Consider the following 27,063-nt stretch of genomic DNA (forward strand, 5'->3'; position numbering starts at 1 on the left):
GCGGCATGTTGCCACCTGTCCATACGCTTCTTCACGCTCTGATTGACTGTTAGTCAGCCAATCAGAGCACGAATAAAGTGTTATGGACAGACAGACAGATTAAGGATTTTATAGTATTAGAGGTTATTGACATGGTGTTTCCTTGTCATTATTGGTCATTTACATACCTTGTTTATGGCTCTGTGGAGTTCTTTAGAGTCCTCTAAAATATATAAATATAGAGTCCCCCAGGGTGTTGAGGGAGTTATTGCAGGGAGCAGGGGTTATTGCAGGGCCCTTGGCATGGCTTTACAAGCACGCGTGGTGCTTGGGCCAGGTGTCAGATGATTGGAAGATAGCCAACGTGGTCCCCATCTTTAAAAAAGGGAGGAGGGAGGACCCGGGCAACTATAGGCCCGTCAGTCTTACCTCAATCCCAGGGAAACTCTTTGAGAAGATCATCAGGGAGTACATCTGTGATGGGCCGGCCTCAGAGATGATGCTCAGGGGCAACCAGCACGGTTTCATTAGGGACAGGTCATGTCAGACCAACCTGATTGCCTTTTATGATCAGGTCACAAAAGCCTTGGATGCAGTTGTTGCCGTGGATGTAATCTTTCTGGACTTCACCAAGGCCTTTGACACTGTCTCCCAAACCATCCTCATTAAAAAATTGGGTGACTGTGGCATTGATGCCTACACAGTCAGATGGATTGCAGATTGGCTGAAGGGTCGTACTCAGAGGGTGGTGGTGGATGGGTCATATTCAACCTGGGGAGACGTGGGCAGCGGAGTCCCCCAGGGCTCGGTCCTTGGGCCCGTGCTGTTCAATCTCTTTATCAGCGATTTGGATGACGGGGTGAAAAGCACCCTGTTTAAATTCGCTGATGATACCAAAATTTGGGGTGAGGTAAGCATGCTAGTAGGGAGGGAAAGACTGCAGCAAGACTTGGATAGGTTATGGGGTGGGCTAACAAAAACAGGATGCACTTCAATACTGACAAGTGCAGGGTGCTGCACTTGGGCAGTAGTAACCAGCAGCACACTTATAGACTGGGAAACCCCCTTTTTGAGAGCACAGAGGCAGAAAGGGATCTTGGAGTCATTATTGACTCCAAGATGAACATGGGTCGACAATGTGAGGTCACGGTTGGAAGGGCTAACCGGACCGTGTCATGCACCCACAGGTGCATCTCTAGCAGGGACAAGGAGGTGATCCTCCCCCTTTATGTAACACTGGTCAGGAGTACTGTGTCCAGTTCTGTGCGCCCCACTTCAGGAGGGATGTGGACAACATTGAGAGGGTCCAGAGGAGGGCCCACCTGCATGATCCGGGGACAACAGGGCAGACCCTACAGTGAGAGACTGTGGGACCTGAACCTGTTCAACCTTCACAAGAGAAGGCTGAGGAGGGACCTGGTGACCATCTATAAACTCACTAGCGGGGACCAGAAGGGTTTGGGAGAGACCTTGTTTCCCCTAGCGCCCCCTGGCATAACAAGGAATAATGGCCACAAGTTGTTGGAGAGTAGGTTTAGATTAGACATCTGTAAGAACTACTTCACAGTTAGGGTGGCTAGGATCTGGAACCAACTTCCAAGCGAAGTGGTGCTGGCTCCTACCCTGGGGGTCTTTAAGAGGAGGCTTGATGCCTACCTATATGGGATCATTTGTGCCCAGTTTTTTCTCCTGCCCTGGCAGGGGGTTGGACCTGAAGATCTACAAGTTCCCTTCGGACCCTGCTTCTATGATTCTATGATTTAAAAAAAAAAAAAAAAAAAAAAAAAAAGGGCTTAGTCCACATGTCTGTCTGTAATGCTCTTGGGGGGGGTGTGGCTTCTGGTGTGGCCTGGCACCAGCCAGTGCTGCACGTAGGGTGAATTGCCTGTCAAGAATGATGGAGGGATGGTGGGGGGAATGATGATGGGGACAAAGTGTCGCCATGACGGAGAAGATGGAGTGCCCCCTCCCCAATCGGTGGCTCTGTTCCTTGGAGGTGGTGGCGGCTTGGTGCTGGCCTCGCCTCTCCCTTCCATCTCTGCTGTCATGGTGTTACTCCATTCCTGCTGTCCTTCTTGATGGGTGGTTTGCTAGTACTCTAATATTAAACTTTTGTTGCCAGCGAACTTTGCTCATTTTGCTGCTGCTTTTTCCTCCTCTCCAAATCACTAATAAATTCATTAAACAGTATGTGAAAATCCTTGGTAGTTAATCTTTTGCCATGTTGCAGCCAATTACAATGCCTACTGAAACAACCAGAGTGGGCTGGAGCCTGCCCACCTCTTCCATAGCTGGGGTGTGAGGTGTTGGTGGGTCCTGAGCTGCAGGGGGTCCCAATACTTCCCTCCGCGGAGGTGGCATGCCCCTGGGTAGAGGTTGCAGTTCTGTCCCTGGCTGCAGCCCATACTACCACACCTGCAGGGGGACTTCTCTCCGGTACCAGCACTGCACATGAGGGCGATGCTGCTGTGAATCCTTCAGCTTAGGGGCAGTCCTGTGCCTGGCTCCTCCACAGCGCCAGCCCCTGCAGCCCGGTCTAGCCCAGCCCTGTCAGCATTGTGCACCGGGAGCTAGGAGCCATGAAACTGCCTGGCAGCAGTGCCTGTGTGCTGCCACTCAGGGCAGTGAGTGCTGCTGCTGGGGTGTGTGAGCTCTGGTGGCAGGGTGGGTGGTGAGGGCACAAGCAGGGCCAAGGGGTTGTGGGGGCTGGGGAGTGAATGGCGTGAGGAGGGTTGTGGCGGGGGGGGGAATGAGGGGCACGAGCATGGCTGGGGCAGGGGGAAGTGAAGGCCACGGGGTTGGGGGGGGCCGAAGTGAGGGGCTCAAGGAGGGCCACAGTGTTGTGGGTGGGGGGAAGAATGAGGGCAGGGCCAGGGGATTGTGGGGAGTGAGGGGCATGAGCAGGGCCTAGGAGCACAATGCTATTATACTATAATAAAAGATATTCCTATGTCTGTGTTTACATGTGGATAGCCTCATGTAGCCTTTTTGAGGGTGAGAAGTTTTCATTCCATTAAAGTATTTGGTCAAAGGATAACTAAAAATACTGTATTTAAAGAAATACTTTTGCAATTAAATTTTTATTGCAAATGTTTTGTTGGTTTCAACTAGCTTGAAAACAATAACTTTAAAATGAAATACGACTAGCAATTTGCATATAGTACCCATACACTTAGTTCCTCCAGAATAGATGGATTTTTTTTTTTTTTTTTTTTTTTTGAAACTGCTACACTGCTGCAAGTTTTAGCACAGGCACTGCACAAACATACTTCTGAGCAGTACTTTGGCACCTACTTATGTTATACAAACTACTTTTTCTTTCTTTTTAATTTTTTTGGCAAAAATGTTTTTTTAGATATATAAATTGTATGTGTGTGTAAACATACACCCCCCCACTCTCCTCTCCCCTCCCCTCCCCTCCCCCTAACACTCCTGTTTTGTGACTGATATGGTTCACCTGAAAAGTCCATAACAAGTCCATCTACAGTTGATCACAGGCATCCCAATTAGAATAGCCCTACTGTGTGCTTGTTACTGTCTCCCTTACCCATTACAATCGCTCCAAGCTGCCTCTGTGCCCCCTCCCCATCCAAACTTAATTCCTCAGTCCTGTTCCTCCTTGCCATCCTCATTGTTCTTCCTCTCCTCATCACTGTCATTGTCCTCCTCCCCGTTGTTACCTTCTCTTGGGGTTTTGTTCCTGGGCAATCTGTGCTGTTCTTTCCTCTTCCATGCGTCTTCTGCCTTTATTCTCCCCTTCATCTCCTTCCGTCTTCTTATAGTACAACTGTAGCTCACTCACTCAAAGCATTTCAAAAGTCAACCCCACAGCTCAGCACTGGTCTGGCTTTACCTCAGGGAGGGCAGGGCCACCCTGATCATATGCACCAGGCTGAGAGAGGGGACAACAGGGGGATTCTGAGTGAACTGTTTGGGGCCCTATTTGGTGCTGTTTACCAGGCCTTGAAGGCTGGTGAAGAAACAGGAATCATTGGAAATGGGAAAGAAAGGCACATCTCAGCTATGAGAGTGAAGAGGAAGTCAAAATATATTCTATGTACTGGTTTACTATTACTTGGACAAGAGTTGGTGGTGAGGGGGACTTTGCTTAATAGGCACTATCATATATCTTATTAGAAGGGTTCCACTAACCTATTCTTACCTGGCAGGGGTGCAGTACCATGAAGTGGTTTTCCTGTGGAGGTCAGATCACCTTGAATGGTATTTTGTAGTGAAATGTGGAGACCTGTCCAATGCTCTGCACACAGACTCCCCTATGAGAGTCTACTATAGCCTCTCATTGGGAGGATCTCTGCTACATGCCTATTTTATGGAGTTGGGGGATTTATCCCTAAGTTGGCAGGCTTTTTTGGCCTCTTGGCTAATGGTAAGTGAGACTCAAGGTCATCTGAACCCTAAGACCTCTGGGGTTGGGGCCTGCATGTAGGGTGCTTGCCATGAAGTTGGGAGCATCTGAAGCCCTAGGCTGAAGTGTCTGGGAGGGAAGATGCTTGCTGGTAGTAACACCACACAGATCTGAACGACTGAGCTCTGGATGGAATTCAGAACAAATTTGACTGATTTGGTTCGAGAGAGAGAATTAAAAGGAGAAAAAGAGTGGTAGGTTTCCATCAGTATGTTTGCCCAGTGTAGGCCATATGTTTTTATAGTTGTGCTTGGTGCTGGCTGCATTTAAGCAACTTCATAGTTGGTTTCCATTGCTGAGCACATGCTTCTTTTGGCAGCAGTTTAATGATAGACACTGTATTAGGCGAGGTTTCCTTGTATGTGATTATAAGCCAGGGGGCCCTTTCCCCTTCCATTTGGGGGGGAAAACCCAATTTGGTATTTGAGTAAATATTGTCTTTTCTTTAGTAGCTCTACTTTGTGGGACCTTGTCAAAAGCCTTTTAGAAGTCTAAATATGTTGTCCAACAGTTTTCTTTTATTTGTTACTTTGGCTCAACTGAAGAATTCTGATATTAACAAAGTATGATCTTTTTGCTTTGTAGAATGGTCTTGGCTAGATCCTGTGATGCCAGGCCTTCTCGGTTCTGTTCTGTATGTGTGTACCACTTCAACCAGTTTGCTAAGCACAGAATTTTAGGGTGTCCAACCCTGTAATTCCCACAGCCAGCCTCGAGCCATTTCTAAAAAGCAGGGAGTGCAGATGCATGATTTCTTTTACTACAGAGTAAAAATGGAGTGGACATGGAATGCACAGCGGTAGTATATAGTAAATCACTTGAGTCCACTTGAAAAAGAGCATGCCAATCTTAACTGCCTGGGAAATAAACTGTGTAGAAGGTATTGAGTCCATTTCTTCTTGGGATGGCAGCCTGTGAGAGACTGACTCTCCCAGTATCTGCAAATGGGTACTGTAGTAAATTTACTACAGAGAAAAATTTTGAGTGAACTATTTCATAGTCATCCCGTCGCATGATGTTCATGCCTAGAACTAGTCTATGTAGGGAAACATTTTTTTTCCAGGATGTTTTCCTTTTTAATGTTTTAGGTGCAGCTGCTCCAAAAAAGTGCCTGCTGTTTATGCCTATTTAAGCTATTCCTTTTTAGAACCACTGCATCCATGATTTGTGAGATAAGTACACTATGTTCTTGGGAAATATCCTGTAGTGTAGTCTTCCACTGTGTGTTTGTTTGCTTTGTAGAATGTTTCTTGTACTGCACTGTGGAATACTAAATGGTACCTACAGAAATACTGAGTTCAAATCCTTCTGAGTTCTTTCTCTGAAATCCTTTATAGAGGAACCCACTTAAATCAGTTTCACAATTTTTGTGGAAACTGTGAAATATGGTGGTTTTTGCAATCATCACAAAAAATGGTATTTCCTGCAACTTGGTGCCAAATTGCCCCCCCAAAATAAAAGCTTACCAGGATAAAAGGAGAGCGTAGCAGTCCTCCCAGCCATAGAGCATGTGGTTTGGGAGCACCAATGAGAGGCTGAGCAAGTGAAGTAGACTCAGTCAGGAAAACAAAATGGTTTTAGCATCAGTTTTTGAGAAGCCGGAAATAATATACAGTAGTGAGTGCTGAAGTCTGAATATGATGAGTGAAAAGAAATTCAGGAGAGCTAAATACATTTCAGCTCAGGATCGTGTAAGGCAGTTCCCTGTAGGAACCTTGCATGCAGATGGTGGTAAATTGTTTTGTTCATCATGCAACGTGACTCTGGATATGTCGAGGAAAAACAGAATTGATCGGCATTTAGAATCTGAATGGCATATAAAGTGAAAGGCTGCTGCAGATGCTGAAAGTTAGAGCCAGAAACAAGCATTTATGTCCTTGATCTTTAAAAGAACCACTGAAAGCAGTTTGATAAGAAGAGAGGCTACTTTCGTGCTAGTGGAGAGAGTCATGGCTGCCAACATTCCTCTGGAGAAAATCGATAACCCTAAATTAAGAGACTACTTGAACAAACATGTGCTGGCAGTTTCCCACATATGAATAAGCTTTGGCAAGATTATCTACCAGGCATAATTGCTTTGCATGTTCAGTCTACAAAATACAAATTGGCAGAATATAAATTAATCTAGACTGTAGCAGATGAAGCCACAGATGCCCAAGATAACTGTTCTGCACATTTTATTTGTATCTGGGAGCTGGACGGACTGACCTGCCTGTTTTTCAAACAGAGCTGGTTTACCTCGCATCTATCAATTTTTCTACTCTGGCACAAGCTGCAGTGAAGGCTGTTGTAAAAGACTGCTTAGTATTTAACAAGATTTCAGCATTTCTGTCTGATATCACAATGTATATGTGCAAAACTTTGTGATGTGCTCCATGGAATGATGCCCAGGGCAAATTGTCCTCTGCAATGCACACGTCCTTTCTTTAGTAAGTGACATCTGGTACATGTCTTCCTGATGTGGATAGCCTGGTTTTCTGTTTTAGAAAAGTGTTCAAACATAATCCAGGCCATAAACTTTGATACAGGCAGTTCATTGCCAATTAAAGCTGGGATCTACATGCAATTATCACTTCCACCAAAGCCAGTACTGCCAGCCATTTGTGTGAGAGGAGCTTGAAATCGCACCCAGTATGCAGTGCATGCTTAAACTACATGATCTCTTTAAGATGGGGTGACAGTGAAGATCAAGTTAAGTTTGTGGTTGAAAATGTGATCTGATTCGTGGAGCTTCTAATATGGTTTGAAAGTCAGCAGGCTTCTATCCACCAAGGACACAATAAGCTGATGGATTTAGTAAGTCGGATCAAAGACATAGTAACATCACAACTTTCAAACCGTCAAAGTGAAAATCAGTGGCGACAGCTTCCAGACAATAGCTGTGAAGTTGAATCGGCACTACATGTATGGTCAGTCCCCAGCATTGTGGTTTAAACTACTGGCTGCCTCTCTTTTGTGTTCCTTTTCTGAGTTTTGACTCTAAACTACTGAAATCAATCCCAGGATGGCGGAAAGAGCATGACAACAAATGTGCTGCTTCCATGAACTTTGACAGAGTGCCAGATGCCTTTTGACTGTGTTTTGGGAGTCTTTTTGATCGGTTTCCACATCTTACAACTTGGCAAACCGCTGCCTCACCATTCCAACCAATTTTGTGGTCTCAGAATGTACAAACTAAGTGTATGGACAAGTGTTCACATTGCAGAGACCGGATGTCAGCTGACAAATGCTGATGGATGCTAGCATTTAACAACTAACATAAATTGTTTCTATCAAGGTTAGCATTATTTAGTATTACTAAACTTTTTGTACAATGCTAATAATAAATTATAATGATATTAGTTACAATTCATATTGTGTATACATTTATATTCATATTTCAATTAAGAGTTAAATTTAATACTGAGATTTATAATAATGCAGTAATATTTATTTGATATTTCTGCAGACTTTGCTATTTAATTATGCTGCAGGTTTTGCTTCTCAGTCTGTCAGCCATAAGGGTTAGAGCTGCAAGGATCCCTCAACCAATCAACGGTGAGGCTCACCTCAAAAAGACTGCGGAGTTAGCTGTGTGCCATAAATGGCCCAGGAAAATCCCTTTATCTTGCCATGATTTAGGTAGGCCCTTACCTGTATAATAGTTTTGTGAGCCAGTGTCATTTTCAAATTATTTGTGCAATGTGGGAGCACTTTTGAGCACCTTGATCTTGGCAATTTTTTAATGTGAGGGGGTTGATATATGTGTATTCATACAGCTGTGTGGCTGACTAGTACAGGATGACTTAAGGAGCAGTCATGATTTTGCTTCTGTGATACAATGCTACTTGAGGAGATACTTGAGTGTATTTATACATTCAGCCTTCCTAGAATGGTTTTAAATCAGTGGTGCCCTACTCATCCAGCCCTGTGACTTGATATAGTGGCACAGGGCCAGTTTGCAGGCCCAATCCAATACATAGGACCACATCTTCTGACCCATGGTAGGATGAGCAGTGGTAGCATTAGTTGCTACAGGAACTGTGGCAGTGCTGCCACCACTCCTCTGCCACCAAATTGCTAGACCCATGAGGAGCCCTCTGGGTCAGATAACAACTTCCTGAGGCATATCTTTGTAAGTTTGGCTGAAATCAACATAATGCTTCTTCAGGGTTTGGGAAATTAGCATGGACTAGTAGGACAGAATAGTGATGTAGAATTGAAATGACTTCCTGGGGCCAATTTCCTAATGATTTGAACAGCTCACTTTGGAAGTCTAATGGTCAAACATCAACATGAGTTTTGCTAGCTGGAACCTCCCCACTCCCTTGGAATAGCAACTGTTTCTAATGAAGCATAGTTCTGCTAGTAACTTGGCTACTTCATGCTTGAACAGCTTTAGAACTTGTAGTATATACCATATAGGTTTGGTGTTTTAAAGATTTTTAAATTGTTTCATCAGCTCTTTTCTTATCTCAGTCTGAGTATCTCTTTTTTTATTTCCAAGAACAGTGAAGACCTGTGTAAGGAAATCATGTAGGAAATGTCTGTGCTGCACAGTCTAAATTTAGCCAACCCACGTAACAACAGTGTGCACTGAAGTCTGTAGTGTAGTGTTTTTATTGCTGTTGTTGGTAGATAAGCATATATAAGCCATCTTTTAATGTGTGCCACAGCACATTCCTTTGCAGTGTAGATGTATCTTTAGCTTCTTGTCATTGTCTTAAATTTTTTTCTTGTGATCCAGAGGACCCACGGATTCTTTTCCAGACTTGCTTATTCTGACATAATCGTAACAATTATTTGATTTATCTAATATAGGGGTGCACCGATTGGAGATTTTTTTTGGGCTGATACTGATGGTTGATTTTTAATGAGCCATATTGGCTGATAGCAGTCCGCTTGCTGATATGCAGCAGGGCAGCTTAGAGAACAGTGTCCAGCTGGTAAGTCTGTTGTGGGGGAAGGAACGAGGGGAGAGGGAAGGGGCATAGGGGGCGCAGATCGAGGTCTCTGTGGCGAGGGAAGGAGTGGGACTGGGGTAGGGGCTACACAGCTGGGATAGAGCGTGGGACAGAGCTGCGAGTGGCTCGTCTGGGAGGCATGGGGGCATGGCTTCCACAGTTATGCATACCGCAGGAGGGCATGGGAAACGTGTGTCCCCAGATCTGCATGTGGGGTGGGGGTGTGCTGCTGCTGTGGACTGGGGCCGTGGTAGCACCGAGCTCTTCCTGAGCTCTGGGGCAGGTGGCAGCAGTGCTGGCAGGAGAGCTATGGGGGGTGGGGTAGCTACAGCCACCCCAAAAGTCTCTGTAGCCTCCCACAGTGCCCCCTCACAGTGCTGCTGCTGCCTGCCCCGAGTACAGCCCTGGCCCTATGATACACCTCCCCCCCCCCCCCCCCGAAGAAGCCGCCAGCACCTGGCCCCAGCTCATCTTCACCCCGTGTGCAGATTCTTGGGGCACGTGCCCCGCCCCCCTATCCCATGCCCTCCCAGGGTGCATGCAGTGGCAGGAATTGCCCCCCCCCCAGCCCCACTGCCTACCTCACTGCGGGGGTCTCAATCTGCCCTCCCTGCCTTCCCTCACAACAGGCTTACCAGCTGGACCCAGATGCACTCCATGCTGCTGAGCTACTCTCCTGGCCCCCTGCGTGCTGCACTGTGGCTGCATGAATACACAGGGCATTTATCGGCAACATTATTGGCTGTATCAACCAGACAAAGTTCAACACTGAGAATTGTAAAGTGCTCCATCTTGGGACAGACAGTCCCCAACATACAGGCTCGGTGGCACCATACTGACTAATACCATGCTGAAAGGGACCTACAGGTAATAATAGACCACAGTATGATATGAGCTGTCAATGCGATGCTGTAGCCAGCAAGGCAAACAATACTCTGGCATGAATCAACTGATGCATCTCAAGCAAAACCAGGGAAGTGATTCTTCCACTTTACTCGGAATTGCTGAGACCGCAGCTGGAGTACTGGGTCCAGTTCTGGGCACTGCACTTGAACAAGGACATGGGAAAGCTTGAGCGAGTTCAGAGAGGAGCCACCCATATGATCAGACTTGTGAGGCATGCCATATGAGGAAAAGGCTGTGGGACTTGGGTCTCTTCAGCCTAAAAAAGAAAAGGCTGAGAGGGGACTTGGTAGCAGCTTATCGCTATATCAGGAGCTCGGCGAACAATTGTTTAGCAGGGCAGCCTTGGGGAAAACCAGGAGTAATAACCATAAATGCCTGCAAGACCGTTTCAGGTTTAACGCTAGGAAAAACTTCTTCACAGCTAGGGTGTCCAGAGTGTAGAATAAGCTCCCTCCAGAGGTGGTATGATCAGCTATCCTGGAAACTTCAAGAGAAGACTGAATGGTTGCCTCTCTGGGGTGACCTGACCCCAGTTGTCTTTCCTGCCTAGTGCAGGGGGGCTGGACATGATTTTGCAAAGTCCCTTCCAGTCGCTTAAATCTATGAATCGGCCAAAAAAAGCCGATTGCCGATGCTGTCAATTTTCCTTATATTGGTGCTAGTCCGATATGGGACTATGTATCAGTGCACCTCTAATCTGATAAGCTCTTTGAAGTCCATTTTGACCTTCTAATTTCTCTCCTACTTAATGCCCAACAGTCACTTGTTTGGTTTCATAATTAACTTTCAAAATTTGAATGGTTTTGTTGCTTGTGATTTATTAGAATCATAGAATCAATGAGTGGGAAGGGACCTAGACAGATCATCTAGTCTGACCCCCTGCCATGGGCAGGAAGGAGCACTGGGGGTGGCAGGGGTCATAAGACCCCAGCCAGGTGACCATCCAGTCTCCTCTTGAAGATCTCCAGGGAAGGTGAGAGCACCACCTCTCTGGGAAGCCTATTCCAGGCTCGGGCCACCCTCACAGTGAAGTAGTTCTTCCTAATATCTAACCTAAACGTATCCTCCCTCAGCTTGTGGCCATTGTTTCTGGTGACTCCAAGGGGAGCCCTGGTGAACAGACTTTCCCCGAGTCCCTGCTGGTGGCCCCTGATAATGGTGTAGGCAGTCACAAGATCCCCCTTCAGTCTCCTCTTGTGGAGACTGTAGAGATTCAGGTCCCTCAGCCTCTCCTCATAGGGCTGGCCACAGAGGCCCTCAGCCAGACGAGTGGCCCTCCTCTGGACCCTCTCCAGGTTCTCCACGTCCTTCTTGAAGTGCAGCGCCCAGAACTGGACACAGCACTCCAGCTGCAGCCTGACCAGCACCGCATAGAGGGGGAGCAAGACATCTCTGGACCTGTTTGTGATGCCCCTGTTGATGCAGGACAGGGTGCGGTTGGCTCTGCCTATTGCTTTGTCGCATTGGCGACTCATATTCATCCTGGAGTCAATCCTGACTCCAAGATCCCTCTCTGCCTCTGTGCTACTGAGAGGGTCAGCCCCTAACTTATAACCATAATGCTGGCTCCCTCTTCCCAGGTGCAGCACCCTGCACTTGTCCTTGTTGAACTGCATCCTTTTCAGATCCGCCCACTTCTCCAACCTATCCAGGTCTGCCTGGATGCAGTCCCTGCCTGCAGGTGTATTTACTTTACCCCACAGCTTGGTGTCATCAGCAAACTTGAACAGGGTGCTCTCCACACCCTCGTCCAAGTTGCTAATGAAGATGTTGAACAGCACCGGCCCAAGGACCGAGCCCTGGGGGACTCCGCTGCCCATGCCCCCCCACGTCGACATTGGAGACCGAAGAGATTCAGTCCACCACCACCCTCTGGGTGCGCCCCTGGAGCCAGTTTGCCACCTGTGTGACTGCATTCATCAATGCCACAGTCCCTCAGCTTGCCCACCAGAATTGGGTGGGACACTGTGTTGAAGGCCTTCTGGAAGTCCAAGAAGATGACGTTGACTTCCTCCTTCCCATCTAAGCTCTTTGTTACCTGGTCATAGAAAGAGACCAGGTTAGTTAGGCAGGATCAGGCCTGGCACAAACCTGTGCTGGTTACGCCTCAACATCCCTTCCCCTGCAGGGCTCTCACAAGTGTGGCCCTTGATAATTTTTTCAAAGACCTTCCCCAGGCTAGAAGTGAGGCTGACTGGCCTGTAGTTGCCAGGCTCTTTCTTCCTCCCTTTGGAAAAGGGCCAATGTGGTCCCTATTTTCAGCCCTCAGGGACTTGGCCTGAGCACCAGAAGTCCTTGAGCAGCCGTGCCAATGGCTCCACAATGACACCAGCCAATTCCCTCAGCACCCACGGATGAAAGTCATCCGGACGCGCAGATTTGGACACACATAAGCCCTCCAGGTAATCCTTAACTAGGTCTGAACTAACAGTTGGGGGACTCGCATATATACTGTATATTTTGTGTGTGTGTGTGTGTATGTATGTACATACAATGTGTATATACAATATAATGTGTGTGTGTGTGTGTATTGCTGTCATATATACAGATTTACTTGGTTTGGTCTGTAATATATATGTATTTCAAGACTCATAGGTAGGGCCCGACTGAAGTCATGGTGGAAATAGCATGCACTGTGGTTCCTTTAATCTTCCATGTTCCCCTGCGTATCCCCCTTATTGACTGGAGGGTCCCCTCTTGCAGCTTGCTCCTGATCAGCAGGGAAGCCAAAATAACTGTTTTAAACATGGCACCATTTTTGCCTCTCCGCTAGTCAGAAGGAAGCAGCAGGGTCATGCTAGGTTTTCAGCAGGTAAATAAAGCAAAGATTCAATTGATGCTGACCATAATTTGTCCATGAAAGAAGGTCTGGGATCTGGGCTGTTAAGGGCAATGCTGGATCAAAATCTGTGCATTTTAGCTGAGAAGAGAGCTTCTCATGATTGTGCTCACAGACGTAGACAATGTAGAGAAGGAAGCTACCCGATTCAAATATTCAGGGGACTAAACCAGATATGTTTAGTTCACTGGAAGACAATGGAATGGGGAATGTGACATCTAGAGGCATGACTGGAAACTAGAATGGTGAGGAGATGCAGACTGGATGAGCCAGTGTGATGGAGGTGCCAAGACTAAGACAACAAAATCAAGGAAAGGAGACTGGGCCTGCTTAGGTGAAGAGTTGAGTGTAACAGGTTAGGGGATGATAGACAAGAGAGCCTGCACCCAGTCCTTCTGGGGACTGGATTGGAACTCCAGTATTCCTTAGTGTCACCCATAGTTCTTCTACTGATGGCTGTGAAAATCTCTTAAGTGTTCTACTCCTACTGTCCTCAGCGCTGGCCTATGTTGAGAGTAACAATTTACTAATGGTATCAAGTATTTTGTTGACTCAAATGAGAAGTTATCTGGCAACTGTCATAAACACAAAGCGTAAGATTGGGGTTATACTCCAAGGACAGTGCATTACCATGTTCTTTTCTCTAGCTAAATTTTCTGTGTGCTCCTTTTTATGATGGAGGCATTAGTGCTACTTTTTCCATTACAGGAGGGACACCACTGGATGTTTTTATGTAGCTTTCTGTTCTGTTCCCCAGAAACAGTTTCTCTGGTGGTTGACAGAGTATCTTATAACTATTTAGTACTTCTAGCCTAATTGAGTGCATCCTTTTTCTGTATCCTTTCAGTCACAAATCACTAGTTCACTTAGATTTGGTTTCTGTTCTCTCCTTATTATAGTCTTTCTCGTCACTGATAGTTCTTCTGGCCTCTCATGTAATGACTTCCCAAAGTTAGTTGTTCAAGGAATTTCACGACTGTAGCTTGCAAGAAAATTAAATTTGTACTTCCAGGACTACACCAGAAGCTTCTGTTCTTTGGCAGAAGGGAAATTGTTTCGGAGTAGTTGATTGATCATCAATATCCACAGCCTGGTAAAGTCACTTATTTAAATGGAAGGAACTATACTGAAACTCCCTTGCTGTAGCTATATTTGTTGGGTCTATTGAGTGTTCACTTGGCAAATGACTTAATAAATTAGTTTTTCTTGCTTGACTCCACCCCTTGCCAAAGTCTTTTCTCCATCCTTCCAGTTCATTTGTATTAAAACCTGACATCCCCAGGTTTCTTAGCATGTTAGAATTTAGGACTGATTTGGATCCTAAAATGAAGGGAATTGATAGGAAAGCCTGTTGTATTTCATTTTAACTGTGGTTGAGAGTGAGATTGATGACACAGTGAGAGCAATTTCATTTGCAAATTGAAAGCTTTATTAGGCTATGCAATAGCAAAGACTTATTTGGATCATTAAAGACAATGCCTACATAGGCTTCAGTTCAGGGGGAAAATAGGTCTGCTGGCCAAGCTTTTGTGTTCCCCTGGGAGGTGAGCTTCAAGAAAGTTCAAATTTAAAAGTCCAAAAGTAGAAGTCCAAATTTCCCTCTAGCCTATGCCCAGTACTTACAGATGGCTGGTCCCAGTATTTTAACAAATGATCTGTGCTTGGTTTTATTTACATTTATCTGTTTTGGTGAAACTTTAAGAACTGGATTTAACTAGATTTCTTATGGACCTGGAAGATGTCAGTTAGTTGAGATTTACATTCTTGGGAAAGCAGGGAGGATTCCTTATCTCCTTTCCTTTTCTATTTTTGAATGCTGTTAACACTGGTCTGTTATCTCTTTACTTTAGTTTATGGTTTGACAAGATGGCTTTTTTACAACTTGCCTAAGCATTTTAACAAAAATACATCTGTTATAGCCTTCAATATAATAGCATTCAGTACATTTGGTTATACCAGTTACTATTTCTAATTATTTTAAGACAAAGCTACAATATTGAATATTTGGATTATTTGAGATGTGGTTCTTCCTTATAGTGTTTCCTTCTAGGCCTTGTACTCTATTTGATTGTGCCCAGTAAAACATGAATGGCTTTCTTTTTGCTTTGCTGGCCAAGCTAGCTGTTGCATATGTGAAGGTTCATGCTATGGTCACTCAGACATAGGTTTCCAAGGCCCTTTGCCTTAGCTACATTTCTGCAGCTTAGGCCTGAGCCTTTTGAAAATGGACAAGGCCAGCAATAGCACATAGCATTGTTTTATGAGCCATGTGACACTTGAATATGTGATGGCCATATACTGCAGTTACTTGTGAACAGCTTAATCATGCACTCCATAACACTTAGGAGAGAAATGAAAAAATATTCAGAATGTTAGTGAACTAAAATTGCGTAAATCCACAAAAATGGACAAGGGATATATTTAACCAATGACAAACTCATGATTGTGATGTGACCTAGTTGTAGTTGAATGGTTTATAGGATGTTTCTGTACAAAAACCAAACACGCTTTTGAGTCTAAAGCCTAGTGGTTAGGCCATTCTCCTGGGAAGTGGGAGCCTGAGGTCTGAACCCTGGTCTCCTGCTTCCTGGGTGGCATTCCTAAAGCTGTTGAGTGTTTATGTTCCTTATGCAGTGAATGGGAAAAGTTAGGGCAGCCAGGGCTCCAACCACTCAACAACTATATAGAAGGTGGGTGATTTAATATAAACTATCTTTTCAAAAGTAGAGCATTATCCATTCACCTGTTTTTATAGTGTTGACTTGAGTGCTGAAGGCCAGTAAATAATTTCAGGCTGTCAATCCTGATTGGGATCTACACAAGAGCCTGATAAAGGCCTGCATGTAGGTGCTTTAAGTGGTAGTGGGTAGGAGTAGACTTCCTGTTGGCTGGCTTAGGCACCTTCCCCCATCTGCATGCTGGTTGCAACCAAACTCATTTTAGCTGCCTGTCTTTGTCTATTTGCTATATAAGGAACATAGCTTTCTGAATGACATTCCTGGTAACTAAGTTTGGCATGACAGCTTTGAGCATCACAACACCTATGTCCCTTTGTGGATCTGGGCCTGAGCTGTTGTAATATTCTCCATGGAGTGGGGTTGGGCTGGAACTGTAACAAACGTTCATGACTATGCTTGAATTCAAGAATGCTGGGCATGGTATAAATATTTGGGCAAAACAGCGTGGGCAGTAGAAATGGCAGTGGCTGGGTTGGAAGCAACAGTGCCCTGCTTTAGACTGTTCATTTTGGTTTGCCATTGGTAAAATTGTGCCAACCCTTTAACATACCTTGATTTTGAAAATTATTTTTTTCTGCTATAGGGGGCTTTTGGAGTAAAGGTGGGGTATTCACAAAGCTCATTTTTGTAAACAGTGACTTTTAGGGTTGTATAGATTTCAGAGTTTTGCCTTCTGATATTAAATTGTGGCATGGATTAAATCACTTCATTAATTTGATGACAGCTAATTTTGGGAGTTTCAAAATGTTGTCCGATTATAGCTTTGCAACTTTCAAATGTTGTGGTTCTTAGTAGCCTTTGATGCATCTTGAGCAGTGACTCCTCAAACATGAAGACAGCTGAAACATGAAAACAGGACTTTTAGCTTTTGAAGCTATAGCTCCCTATTAATGATGTAAGTGATTGCAACCTGTTACAGTGCACATAGAAAAGGAGCAGCATTTTAACTCCGCAAAAGTTGCCAGTGCAGCTGTTCCATGGGGCAAAAAGTGGGGAAGAGCCCTCCATTTTTTTAAAGTAGATTATTGCCAAATGTAGCTTTTTGTGGTGAATGGGAGTGAGAGTTGCTTTTATGCAACCACGGTGAAGTACAAGACTGAGGTCTTTTCTCTTGAAACTTTTGAGCAGATAGGCAATTGTACTGGCATGGGTTATAGGTTATTCATGATTGCCTCAGAAAGGTGAATACTGTTATGTTTCATGTACAAATAAAACAGAGGCAAAATTGAGTTTTGCTCTAGAATTTGAAACACAATTTATTGTATCATGAGTTTGGGAGCTGGGACCAATTTCTATACTCACATGCTTTCTGTGGAATTGAATTTGAGGGTGTGGATTGGCCTTTAATAAACCAGCACAGAATGTGGCCTCTGCTCTCAAGTTGGGGGGAGGGTAACAGTTGCCATTTCTTTTAAGAAAACAGCCCCCTGACTAGCATTTTTTTTTTTTTTTTTTTTTTTTTTTTTTTTTTTTAGAGAAGAGGAGGAACGTCTGAGAAATAAAATCCAAGCGGACCATGAAAAAGCTTTGGAGGAGGCAAAAGAGAAGTTAAAGAAATCTCGAGATGAAATTCAAGCTGAGATTCAGACTGAAAAGAACAAAGTAGCCCAAGAGATGAAAAAGAAAGATGACAAGCCACTGCCACCTGTACCTTTACCAAATCTCATAGGGATAAATGGTGGAGAACCAGAAGATCTTGACATCCGAGAGAAGAGGAACAAAATTAAGGAGGTAATGGGCATAGCATGGTACTATTGGTGGTTGAATGTGATAAGAGTTGCTTTATTTGTATGTTCTGTTGGTGGTTTTATGACCATTTTGTGTAAGATTGAAAATGAATATGGCCAACTTAAAAGCCTATTTGAAAATAAGCCCATGTAAGGTACTCAGAACTCTGGTTTGCAGTCAGAAATAACATGGGAATATGGATATCATATTGGGCTTTTCCTGGATTCAGTGTTCAGTTCTTTAGGTTTTCATAGATTTCATAGACACTAGGGCTGGAAGGACCTCGGGAGATCGAGTCCAGCCCCCTGCCCAAAGGGCAGGAAGTCAGCTGGGGTCATAGGATCCCAGCAAGATAAGCATCCAATTTACTCTCGAAGGTGTTCAATGTAGGTGCTTGGACCACCTCCTCTGGCAGACTGTTCCAGAACTTGGGGGCTCGGACAGTAAAGAAATTCTTCCTTATGTCCAGCCTGAAACGGTCTTGCAGGAGTTTGTGACCGTTCGACCTAGTCATCCCTTGGGGCACTCTGGTGAACAAACGTTCCCCCAGATCCTGGTGGTCACCCCTGATAAACTTATAGGTGGCCATCAGAGCACCCCTGAGCCTGCGCTTTTCCAGGCTAAAGAGTCCCATGGCTCTCAGCCTGTCATCGTAAGATCTGTTTTCCTGACCTCTGATCATGCGTGTGGCTCTCCTCTGGACTCTCTCAAGCTTCTCCACATCCTTTTTGAATTGTGGAGCCCAAAACTGGATGCAGTACTCCAGCTGCGGCCTCACCAAGGCCGAGTACAAGGGGAGAATGACATCGCGGGATTTGCTCGAGAAGCATCTATGGATGCAAGCCAGCATTTTGGTCGCTTTACTAGCTGCAGCATCGCATTGGAGGCTCATGTTCATCTTGTGGTCAATGATGACCCCCAAGTCTCTTTCTTCTGTAGTGCTATCCAACGTAGCACTGCCGAGCCTATAAGGATGCTGCAGGTTTTTCCTCCCAAGATGGAGAACCTTGCATTTTTCGGTGTTAAACACCACGAGGTTCTCGTCTGCCCATTTGCTGAGCTTGTCCAGGTCAGCCTGGATCACCCGCCTATCTTCTGGTGTGGATGCTTTGCCCCAAAGTTTGGTGTCATCGGCGAACTTGGCCAGTCCGCTTCTGACTGCAACGTCCACATCATTAATGAAGATGTTGAACAGGATGGGTCCCAGGACGGAGCCTTGAGGGACCCCACTGGTCACAGGGTACCACGATGAGTGACTGCTATCCATTACAACCCTTTGGGTCCGACCACGGAGCCAGTTTCCCAGCCAGTGGATCGTGGTGGAGCCAAGGCCACAACTGTCCAGTTTCGCCAAGAGGTGATCGTGGGATACCAGATCAAAGGCTTTTTTGAAGTCAAGATATATGACATCAATCTCTTCTCCCTTATCCAGGTGATAGGTCACCTGGTCATAGAAGGAAATGAGATTGGTCAAACAAGACCTACCCGCAACAAACCCATGCTGGCTATCCCTTAGGATGTTAGCCTGGGCCAGTCCATCAAGGATGGCCTCCTTAATAAACTTTTCTAAGATCTTCCCCAGGATAGAAGTCAGGCTAATGGGCCTGTAGTTAGCCGGATCCACTCTCCTCCCTTTCTGGAAGATCGGCACCACATTGGCCTTCTTCCAGTCTTCAGGCACTACACCAAAGCGCCAGGAGTTTTCAAAGATCCATGCCAGGGGCTGGGCTATGACGCTCGCCAGCTCCTTGAGTACCCTGGGGTGCAGGTTGTCAGGGCCGGCTGACTTGAAGGTATCCAGCTTCTCAAGGTGTTCCTTCACAAGGTCAGCATTTATGGAGGGTAGGGGATCCCCATCACCCGGATCTCCCTGTCCCATAGCAGGCATGGGCATCCCACGGGACTGATGACAGACTGACGCAAAGTACCTATTTAATAGGTTGGCTTTTTCCTGGGCGTCAGTTGCCCCATCTGGTTTAGCAGGGGTCCAACATTGCCCTTGTTTTTCCTCCGGCTCCCCACATATCTGAAAAAGGACTTTTTGTTGTCCTTGATGCTCGAAGCTAGTTAGAGTTCAGTTGCAGCCTTGGCTTTCCTGGGTTGCTCCCTGCAGGACCAGACCAGCGCAGAATAATCCTCCTTGGAGGTGAATCCCATCCTCCATCCTTTGTAGGCTTTCCTCTTTAGCCGCAGGAGGTCCGCTAGGTCCCTAGAGAGCCAGGAGGGCTGCTGTGCCTTCTTGCTGCCTTTCCTCCGTGTTGGAATAGATTTAGCTTGTGCACTGAGGATCGCTTCCTTGAGAAGCAACCACTCTTCTTGAACTCCCATCTCCCTGGGGTCACGGTCCCTGAGGGCCTGACCGACAAGCCTCTTGAGCTTGTCAAAGTCGGCTTTTCTGAAGTCAAGGACTTCTGTGCTGCTGACTGACTTGCTAGCTTTATGGCGGATGGTGAAGGTGATCAGCTCGTGGTCACTGTCACCCAGCTTCCCATCGATCACTAGGTCGCCAATTAGGTTGTCCCCCGTAGCCAGTACCATGTCGAGCAGCGCTTTGCCTCTCATTGGCCCATAGACTTCTTGAGTCAGGTAGAGGTCATCCACACATGAGAGAGAGCTTTGCGACTGCTCGGATTTTGCTGAATGATCTTCCCAGGAGATGTCTGGGTAATTGAAGTCGCCCATGACAACCAAGGTCCTGGAGCAAGCGGCCTCAGTCAGTTCCCGGGCAAACTCCTGGTCAAACTCAGGCTTTTGAGTGGGAGGTCTGTAGTAGACTCCCACCGTTGTGTCCCCTGTGCCGTTTTTCCCACGAATTTTTACCCAGAGGGTCTCTAGCTGTCCATGCCGGTCACCAACATCAGCTTGCAGGGACATGTAGCTTTCCTTCACATAGAGAGCTACACCCCCGCCCTTTTTGTCAACACGATCCCTCCTGTACAGGGTATAGTCCTCTATACCCGTGGTCCAGTCATGGGTGGAGTCCCACCAGGTCTCCGTTATCCCAATGACGTCATAATTCTTTGCACTGAGCAGGAGGACAAGCTCCTCCTGCTTGTTACCCAGGCTCCTGGCATTAGTGTACAGGCAGGCAAGTGTGCCCTTGGGGGCTCTTGCCTTGCCCACAGATTGGGGCAGGGGTGGGCTCCCTTAAGTGCCTTGGTCTGCTGGCTTTGCAAGGGCTGTTCAGCGGGCCAGCAGGGGCAGTAGTCCCCCCATCCCCCAGCGGGCTTAGTTTAAAGCCCGGTGGTGCAGGTCAGCCAGCCTGGCTGAGAAGAGCCTCCTCCCCAGAGGAGAGAGGTGGAGGCCATCTCTTCCCAGCAGCTCGCTGCCTCTCTCGCCAAAGAGTGGGCTGTGGTCATGGAAGCCAAAGCCTTCCCGATGACACCAGCTCTGCAGTCTTTGGTTCACTGCGTGGATCCTCCTCTCCCTCCTCAGCCCATAGCCCGAGACTGGGAGGATCAATGAAAACACCACCTGAGCTCCCAGACTCCTAAGCTCCGGTCCCGACTCCTTGTAGCGCCTTGTGACCTGGCTGGGGGTGCTCCGAGCTGTGTCATTGGTGCCCACGTGGATAAGGAGCATGGGGTAGTGGTCTGTGGGCCGGAGGAGCTGCGGGATCCTCTCCGCAATGTCTCGGATGCGGGCCCCCGGGAAGCAGCAGACTTCCCGGGCTAAGGGGTCGGGGTGGCAGATAGCCCCCTCAGTGCCCCGCAGGATGGAGTCTCCCACAACAAACACCTTTTGCTTTGACTTGGGGGGAGTGGGGCCAGTAGCTGCGGTTGAGCCTGGGTTGCCTGCGGGAGCTCGCAACTGAGCAGGCTCTGCTGGGGCTGCAAGAGGTGCGAACTCCGGCAAGGGAGGGGCCTTGGTGCGGCGGGCCTTGGGGCCCTTGACCACCTTGGTCCGTGCCCCTGACTGGGCAGAGCGGGAGGTCCCAGAGTCCTCCTTAGTCGTGGAGGGAGACGGTGCTCTCCCCTGCGGCTCCCGGGGGAGAGAGACTCCTACTGCCAGGCCCATCTCCTGCTCGCAGTCCCTGATGGCACGCAGTCTGTGGACTGTGGCCTGGAGCTCCTCCAGCTGGTGCGCCAGAGACCCCAGTAGGGAGCAGACCCCGCAAGGGGAGGGGGCCATGCTCCCGGGCCCCAGAGCCTGAAAAAGGGACAGGCAGCCCCCGCAGCCAAGAGCCAGGGGCTCTGTCTGCGTGGAGCCCGGAACCATGGGCTCCGTCTGGGTGGCCGTCTCTGAGGTGCCTGATGGGGGGCCGCAGCGCCTGAAGGGACCCTCGGGGTGCGGCGCGTGCCCATCCATGTCATGCCTCTGGTAGGCTGGCTACGACTGGAGCTGACTACTCTGGGGGGTCGCAGGCAGGGTCTCGTGCCCTCCTGCGCCCTCTCCTGCGCTAACTCCGTGCTAACTCGAGCGCCTGTTTACGCAGCCTGTTTACGCAGCCTGTTCGCGTGGCTCCCTGGGGGGCTGGGCCAAGTAGGGGCCTGGGCGGGGGCTTGACCGGGCCGGCACCAGGCAGCGGCCTCCTCCCAGGGAGCGAGGAGTTAACCCCTTCCCACTACGAGCCCGCTTACCTCCGGCTGTGCTGGGGGTCGGCGGGGGGCTCGGCGGCTGCTGAGGGGGTGTCTGGGGGGTTTCGGGGGAGCGGGGGCGCAGCGGGCTTCATCCGCGCGTCTCTCACCGCTCCAGAGCCTTACTCTCTAAATCAAAAAGTTGCTATAGCATTCAATACCAGGCAAATGGGATGTGTCCATTTAGTCGCATATGTTTTGAAATACTTGACATAAGACCAAAGGATAAGAACAAAAATGTTGCTGGACTTGATAAGACCAGTGACTTCTTTCGTCCAGCGTCCTGTATCTGTCGGTGGCCAGGACCATGTGTTTGAGAGAGAGATTCAAGGAGCTGTAAATTGTTGTGGAATAGCCTGTCCATCAGGGAAGTGTTTTCTTTTGTCCTTTATTTAATGGTTGGCTTCTCCCCTGGAGTTTTTAAAAATACAGTTCAGTAAAACAGACACAGATCAACAGTATCTAATATAAATATGACTTTGATTTAATCACAGTATATTAATTATGTAACAGTATATTTAACCATTCTTTGATTAACTCAAACTAATATTCATATATCTATTGTTGATCTGTGTGTGTTTTACTGAACAGTGTTTCACGGTCTTATCAGGTCCAGCAACATCTTTGTATCCATATACACACATTTTGTCTAATTTTTCTTCCCAATCAGTTTGTCTTGGTTTTGAGAAATAAGTCCTTTTAGCATACCAAGCATGTGTTGATGGTTAGGATTTATAGTTTACCTATAATGAATATACTTGAGTCATAACCGTTCATTTTTAAGCAATCATCAACCTTCCATCAATTGAGGTGTTTTTCTTTATTTGGTATAACAAGATCCAAAATAGTTACCTGCAATACTTTGTGAGGCAGATGGGTATAATTTTTAGAAACTCCACCAGCAGAAATCTCCCACACAAGTTTGCAATTGCAGTTTCCCCCCTTTGTTAGATAAGGGGTTATGGAGCAACTTACAGCTGTCCAACTTGCAAGTGGTCAGGTGTTACAAGTTGCGTAGGTCAGGTTACCTTTGGGCACTTCTTGCATTTTCCCCCTATCTCACCACTGCACTTCATTGAACTGTGCCATGCACAGGTTTTCCCCCTACACAGTGCTGTGCATGTGGGGCAAGAAACCCTGGCCTCCTCCCCAGCTTCATGCACTGTGGGCTATGCTGCCATGTCTTGTGCCCTGCAAGGCCCCATACCGAGCAGAGGGAGAGGCATCCTGGAATCCTCAGCTGCTATGGCATGCAGAGCAGTGGGAGAGTGAGCAGCTGGGTTGGAGTCTGGAAGCATCCTCTGCCTGGGTATTGTTAGTAATTTTTATTTAAATTGGATCTACATCCTGAGGTTCTGAGTTAGTAATTTTAAAATGAATAATGGTATCTTTAATGTTTACTCTTACCTTTTCACGTTATGCTTCCTCCCCATATTATAACCACTTTATCTTGTAATTTATCCCATTATTATCAGTAATGTCAGTTTTATCAACTTTTTTCTCATCAGAGAAAACTTCCAATTTCTGTTGCTTGCTACTCAGACTCCTATTGTTTATATATAAACATTAAAAAATTTCCTCTCTTCACACTGTCATTTCAGGCTGTGATGCTTCTAACACTTAGCTTCATTTTACATTCTATTTTCTCATTGGTGCTTTCCTTTGCCTGTGTTATTTTAGGCAAAATATCTAGGCTGTTCTTGATATTTTCCGATCTTGAAGAAAAGCCCCATTATTTCTTAGATGCAGCCTGTCTTGTTAGTATGAACCCTAGTTAAGGCGGCCTTACTGCCACTTTTCAGCATGGGGATGCTGGTATATGTGTTGATCTGGACACTTTAGCACTGCTCTAATTAAAGTTGCTCTCCTCACCACTCTCCTCCCCAGTCTCAGAGCATGTGTATAAACACCCAGTGGCAGCAAATGGAGAGCACATATCAAACTTATACAGCAGAAAAGGACAAAAGGAGGAGAAACATGCTGGGAAAAGCTGTTCCTACTAAGTGGCATGCCACTAAATACAGGTGACTATCTAAGGCTCATCTCCTCAAATGGAGACTACTTTGGAAAAGCTTAGATGGACACTTTTATCATGTCTGTAAGTGCTACTCATTTGAAATAAAACAAACTTTAACAGTAACTCAAGAATTTGTGATTGTTAGAAAGTAGTCAAAACATTAAAAAAATTATTTTCCAAGTAGTGTTACTTTTTTATTAATATAAGCTTTCCCAGATGTCTTGGGAACTGGGTATTAAAGGAATTCAGAAACTACTTTGACCCACTGACAATTTAATTTGAAAAAAAAATATAAGACTACAACTGAAAAAAAAAGTATATTGGTGTATATATACAGTGTAGACTTCTTCTGGCATAGCTTTGTTTGTTGGAGGGAGGAAGGAAATGAAGAGGAGTGTGCTGGCCAAAGCCCTTAATGAAGATGCATTTTCACTTACAAAACTGGTTCAAATTTTTTTTACTGGTATAACTTGTTCTGTGCTTTAGGGATAATTTTTAATAGTGGTATGAAGTGCAGCTTGACTGGTATAGTTGCCTCCACCCTAACTACGTGTTGCAGAAGCAGAATATCAGTATTGCTGTACTGGTAAATAATTTCTAACAGCCTAAATCTCAGAACAAAACATTTTCTTAACTAAGAGTATTAAAAATAAAACAAAAGAAAGTAAATGTGTACTCAATTATATCAATACAGGCTGTATTCAACATTCAAAATTTAAGGCAGAGAGGGAGAAAGTGTATATGTTTCTGTTCTGATGATTATACAAGTTCCAGGTAGTGTTGGTCCCCAAAATCTTTGTGGTAGGCTGAACAAACATTGTAATTTCACAGTTTAAATACCAGAAAAAAATAAGCATATACTCTTTAATCCACTATTAAAATATAAGAAGAGAAAGCTTTGCATCTTTTTTTTTTTCCCACTTGTGTTCATGAAATCATGTAATTTAATGTGTGCTTTCAGTTTAAAGCATTTCACACAATGTTTTTTTCCATTGTAGATATGTCTGCGGTGGCACTCAATGTATGGCCTGAGGGGTAGATCAATGGGACGACTCTTCTCTCTCTCTCTCCCCAACTGAAGCTAGCAGGCAGTTGTGGCCTTTAATGCTTCTAGGTCACAATCACCCAGGTTGCTGCTTTAAAACAGTGATGCTCAGCCAGTGGCTTGCTTTCCAGATCCAGCCTGCAAGGCTCCCTGGGGGTCTGTATATTTGGTGGCAGAGGCATGGTAGCAGTATTAATTGCTGCTTTTCTGCTGTCAGATTTCCAGACCTCAGGGGAGCCCTGTGGGTAGGATAAAGTGGCCGTGTGTGCTAGATCGGTGGTGGGCAGTGGGGCCAGCGTACAGGGTCACTCCACAGCCAGATCTAGCATGCAGGGTCAGTCCAGCATGCGGCTGGATCTAGTACATGGTCTGAAAGTTGACCATCACTGACCTAATCCATTAAATGAACTATAATATAAATTAAGGGTCTGCCTTGGTCTCTTAAGACATCTACAACACCAGATTTTATGGATCAGGAAGTTTATGGTTAGTAATACCTCTTTCCCCCACAGCTGTTTGCTGTGCTAAGCTCTCAAAATAAAAGTTTTCCATGTCTCTTATCTGTCAGAGATTGTGAAGGAGGAGGAAAATCCCCACTAGATCAGAAATACTAGATTATAAAGCTACAGATCACTTCCAAGCAGTAACTGATTCAAGGCGCTAATCTTTCTAAATGGTTAAACAGTGAAACCAAATGCATTGTAGCATTGCCACATATTGCACTCATTTCAATGCCAAAGCTCCCATTTCCACCTCAACCAACACAATTATTTTCAAAGGGCATTTAAACATGTATGGGGGGGGGGAGGAGAGAGGGGCTCTTTATTTACAGTGGCTCTGAGAGCCACTGATCATGGGAAGCCAGGTATAGCATAATGAAAAAACAGCAGAGGGGTGGGGCTGAGTAAAATTACCAGGAGTAGCAGATACACACCTGGCAGAAGCAAAGATGAGAGAGGCAAGGATTTCTTAGGGTGAACTGTCTTATTGTATAGTTGTGATAAGGTTAGACAAGCTTTCAAATGCAAGACATTGTTTCTCAGGCCCTGAAGAATGATGATTACTGGGAGATCAGAGCCTATCAAAAGGGAATAGGGTCAGTCTAACCTTTCTTTTTATCATACTGTGGAAATAATTTAGGAGTTGGATAAAATACAATATACCATGAACCTGGTTGTAGCAGTTAGTCTGGGAGCCTGGAGGCAGGCTCCTGCTGGGCCCTGCTGCCTCAGGGAGGCTCGGGCAGCTCCGCCGGGCAGGGCGGGCCTCCCGCCCATGTTGACTGGGGGGGAATCTCACTTTATAATCGAGTATATATGCCAATTTTGAATTAGTCACATGACAAATAGCGGCAGTGAAGACTTGATTTTTAGTTCTTGGTGCAGAATATGTTGTTCTGTGTTCATTTGGTTTGAAGTTCATGTTGAAATTTTCTTGAATAGTTTTTATTTTTCCTGTCCATTGTTTTCTGTGTTGATGTTTTGAAGGAAATGCTCAATATTTTTCTTGACCAAGAGCCATATTACAGACTTCTAATATAGACTGAGCTATACATGGTCCTTACTACACATGAATAGGTCATAGCAGACACACTTATGTGTATGGATGCAATCTGTAGATACTAGTGATCCAAACACACATTACATCAGCCACCTGGATTGAAATGGGATATTGCATGTAAAGGATTTGTCCTATCAGGCTCCACGTTAGGTTTTAACTTTTAATGGTCAAGCTTGGAAGACCTGTCAGTGGCGTAGCAGGAGACAGGAAAAATTTTTTTTATGGCTAGGAGTATGTGAGAAAACACTGGATTACTGGAATTTGTAGGAACAGACTTTGTTTACTTACTTTATGTCCCCTATGTG

The 27,063-nt window shown here is 46.0% G+C and overlaps 1 protein-coding gene across 1 annotated transcript in view; it reads left to right on the forward strand.

Annotated features, from left to right (window-relative positions):
- MAN1A2 (mannosidase alpha class 1A member 2) overlaps window positions 1-27,063 on the forward strand; it is a 179,282-nt gene that overhangs the window by 11,971 nt on the left and 140,248 nt on the right. Inside the window, exon 2 of the mRNA XM_090053566.1 lies at window positions 17,307-17,562. Coding sequence (XP_089909692.1) covers window positions 17,307-17,562 — 256 coding nt within the window. The remainder of the gene's footprint in view (window positions 1-17,306; window positions 17,563-27,063) is intronic.

The sequence above is a fragment of the Crocodylus siamensis genome, chromosome 1 (assembly GCF_052110815.1).
Source record: "Crocodylus siamensis isolate JL-2025a chromosome 1, ASM5211081v1, whole genome shotgun sequence".
Classification (NCBI taxonomy): domain Eukaryota; kingdom Metazoa; phylum Chordata; order Crocodylia; family Crocodylidae; genus Crocodylus; species Crocodylus siamensis.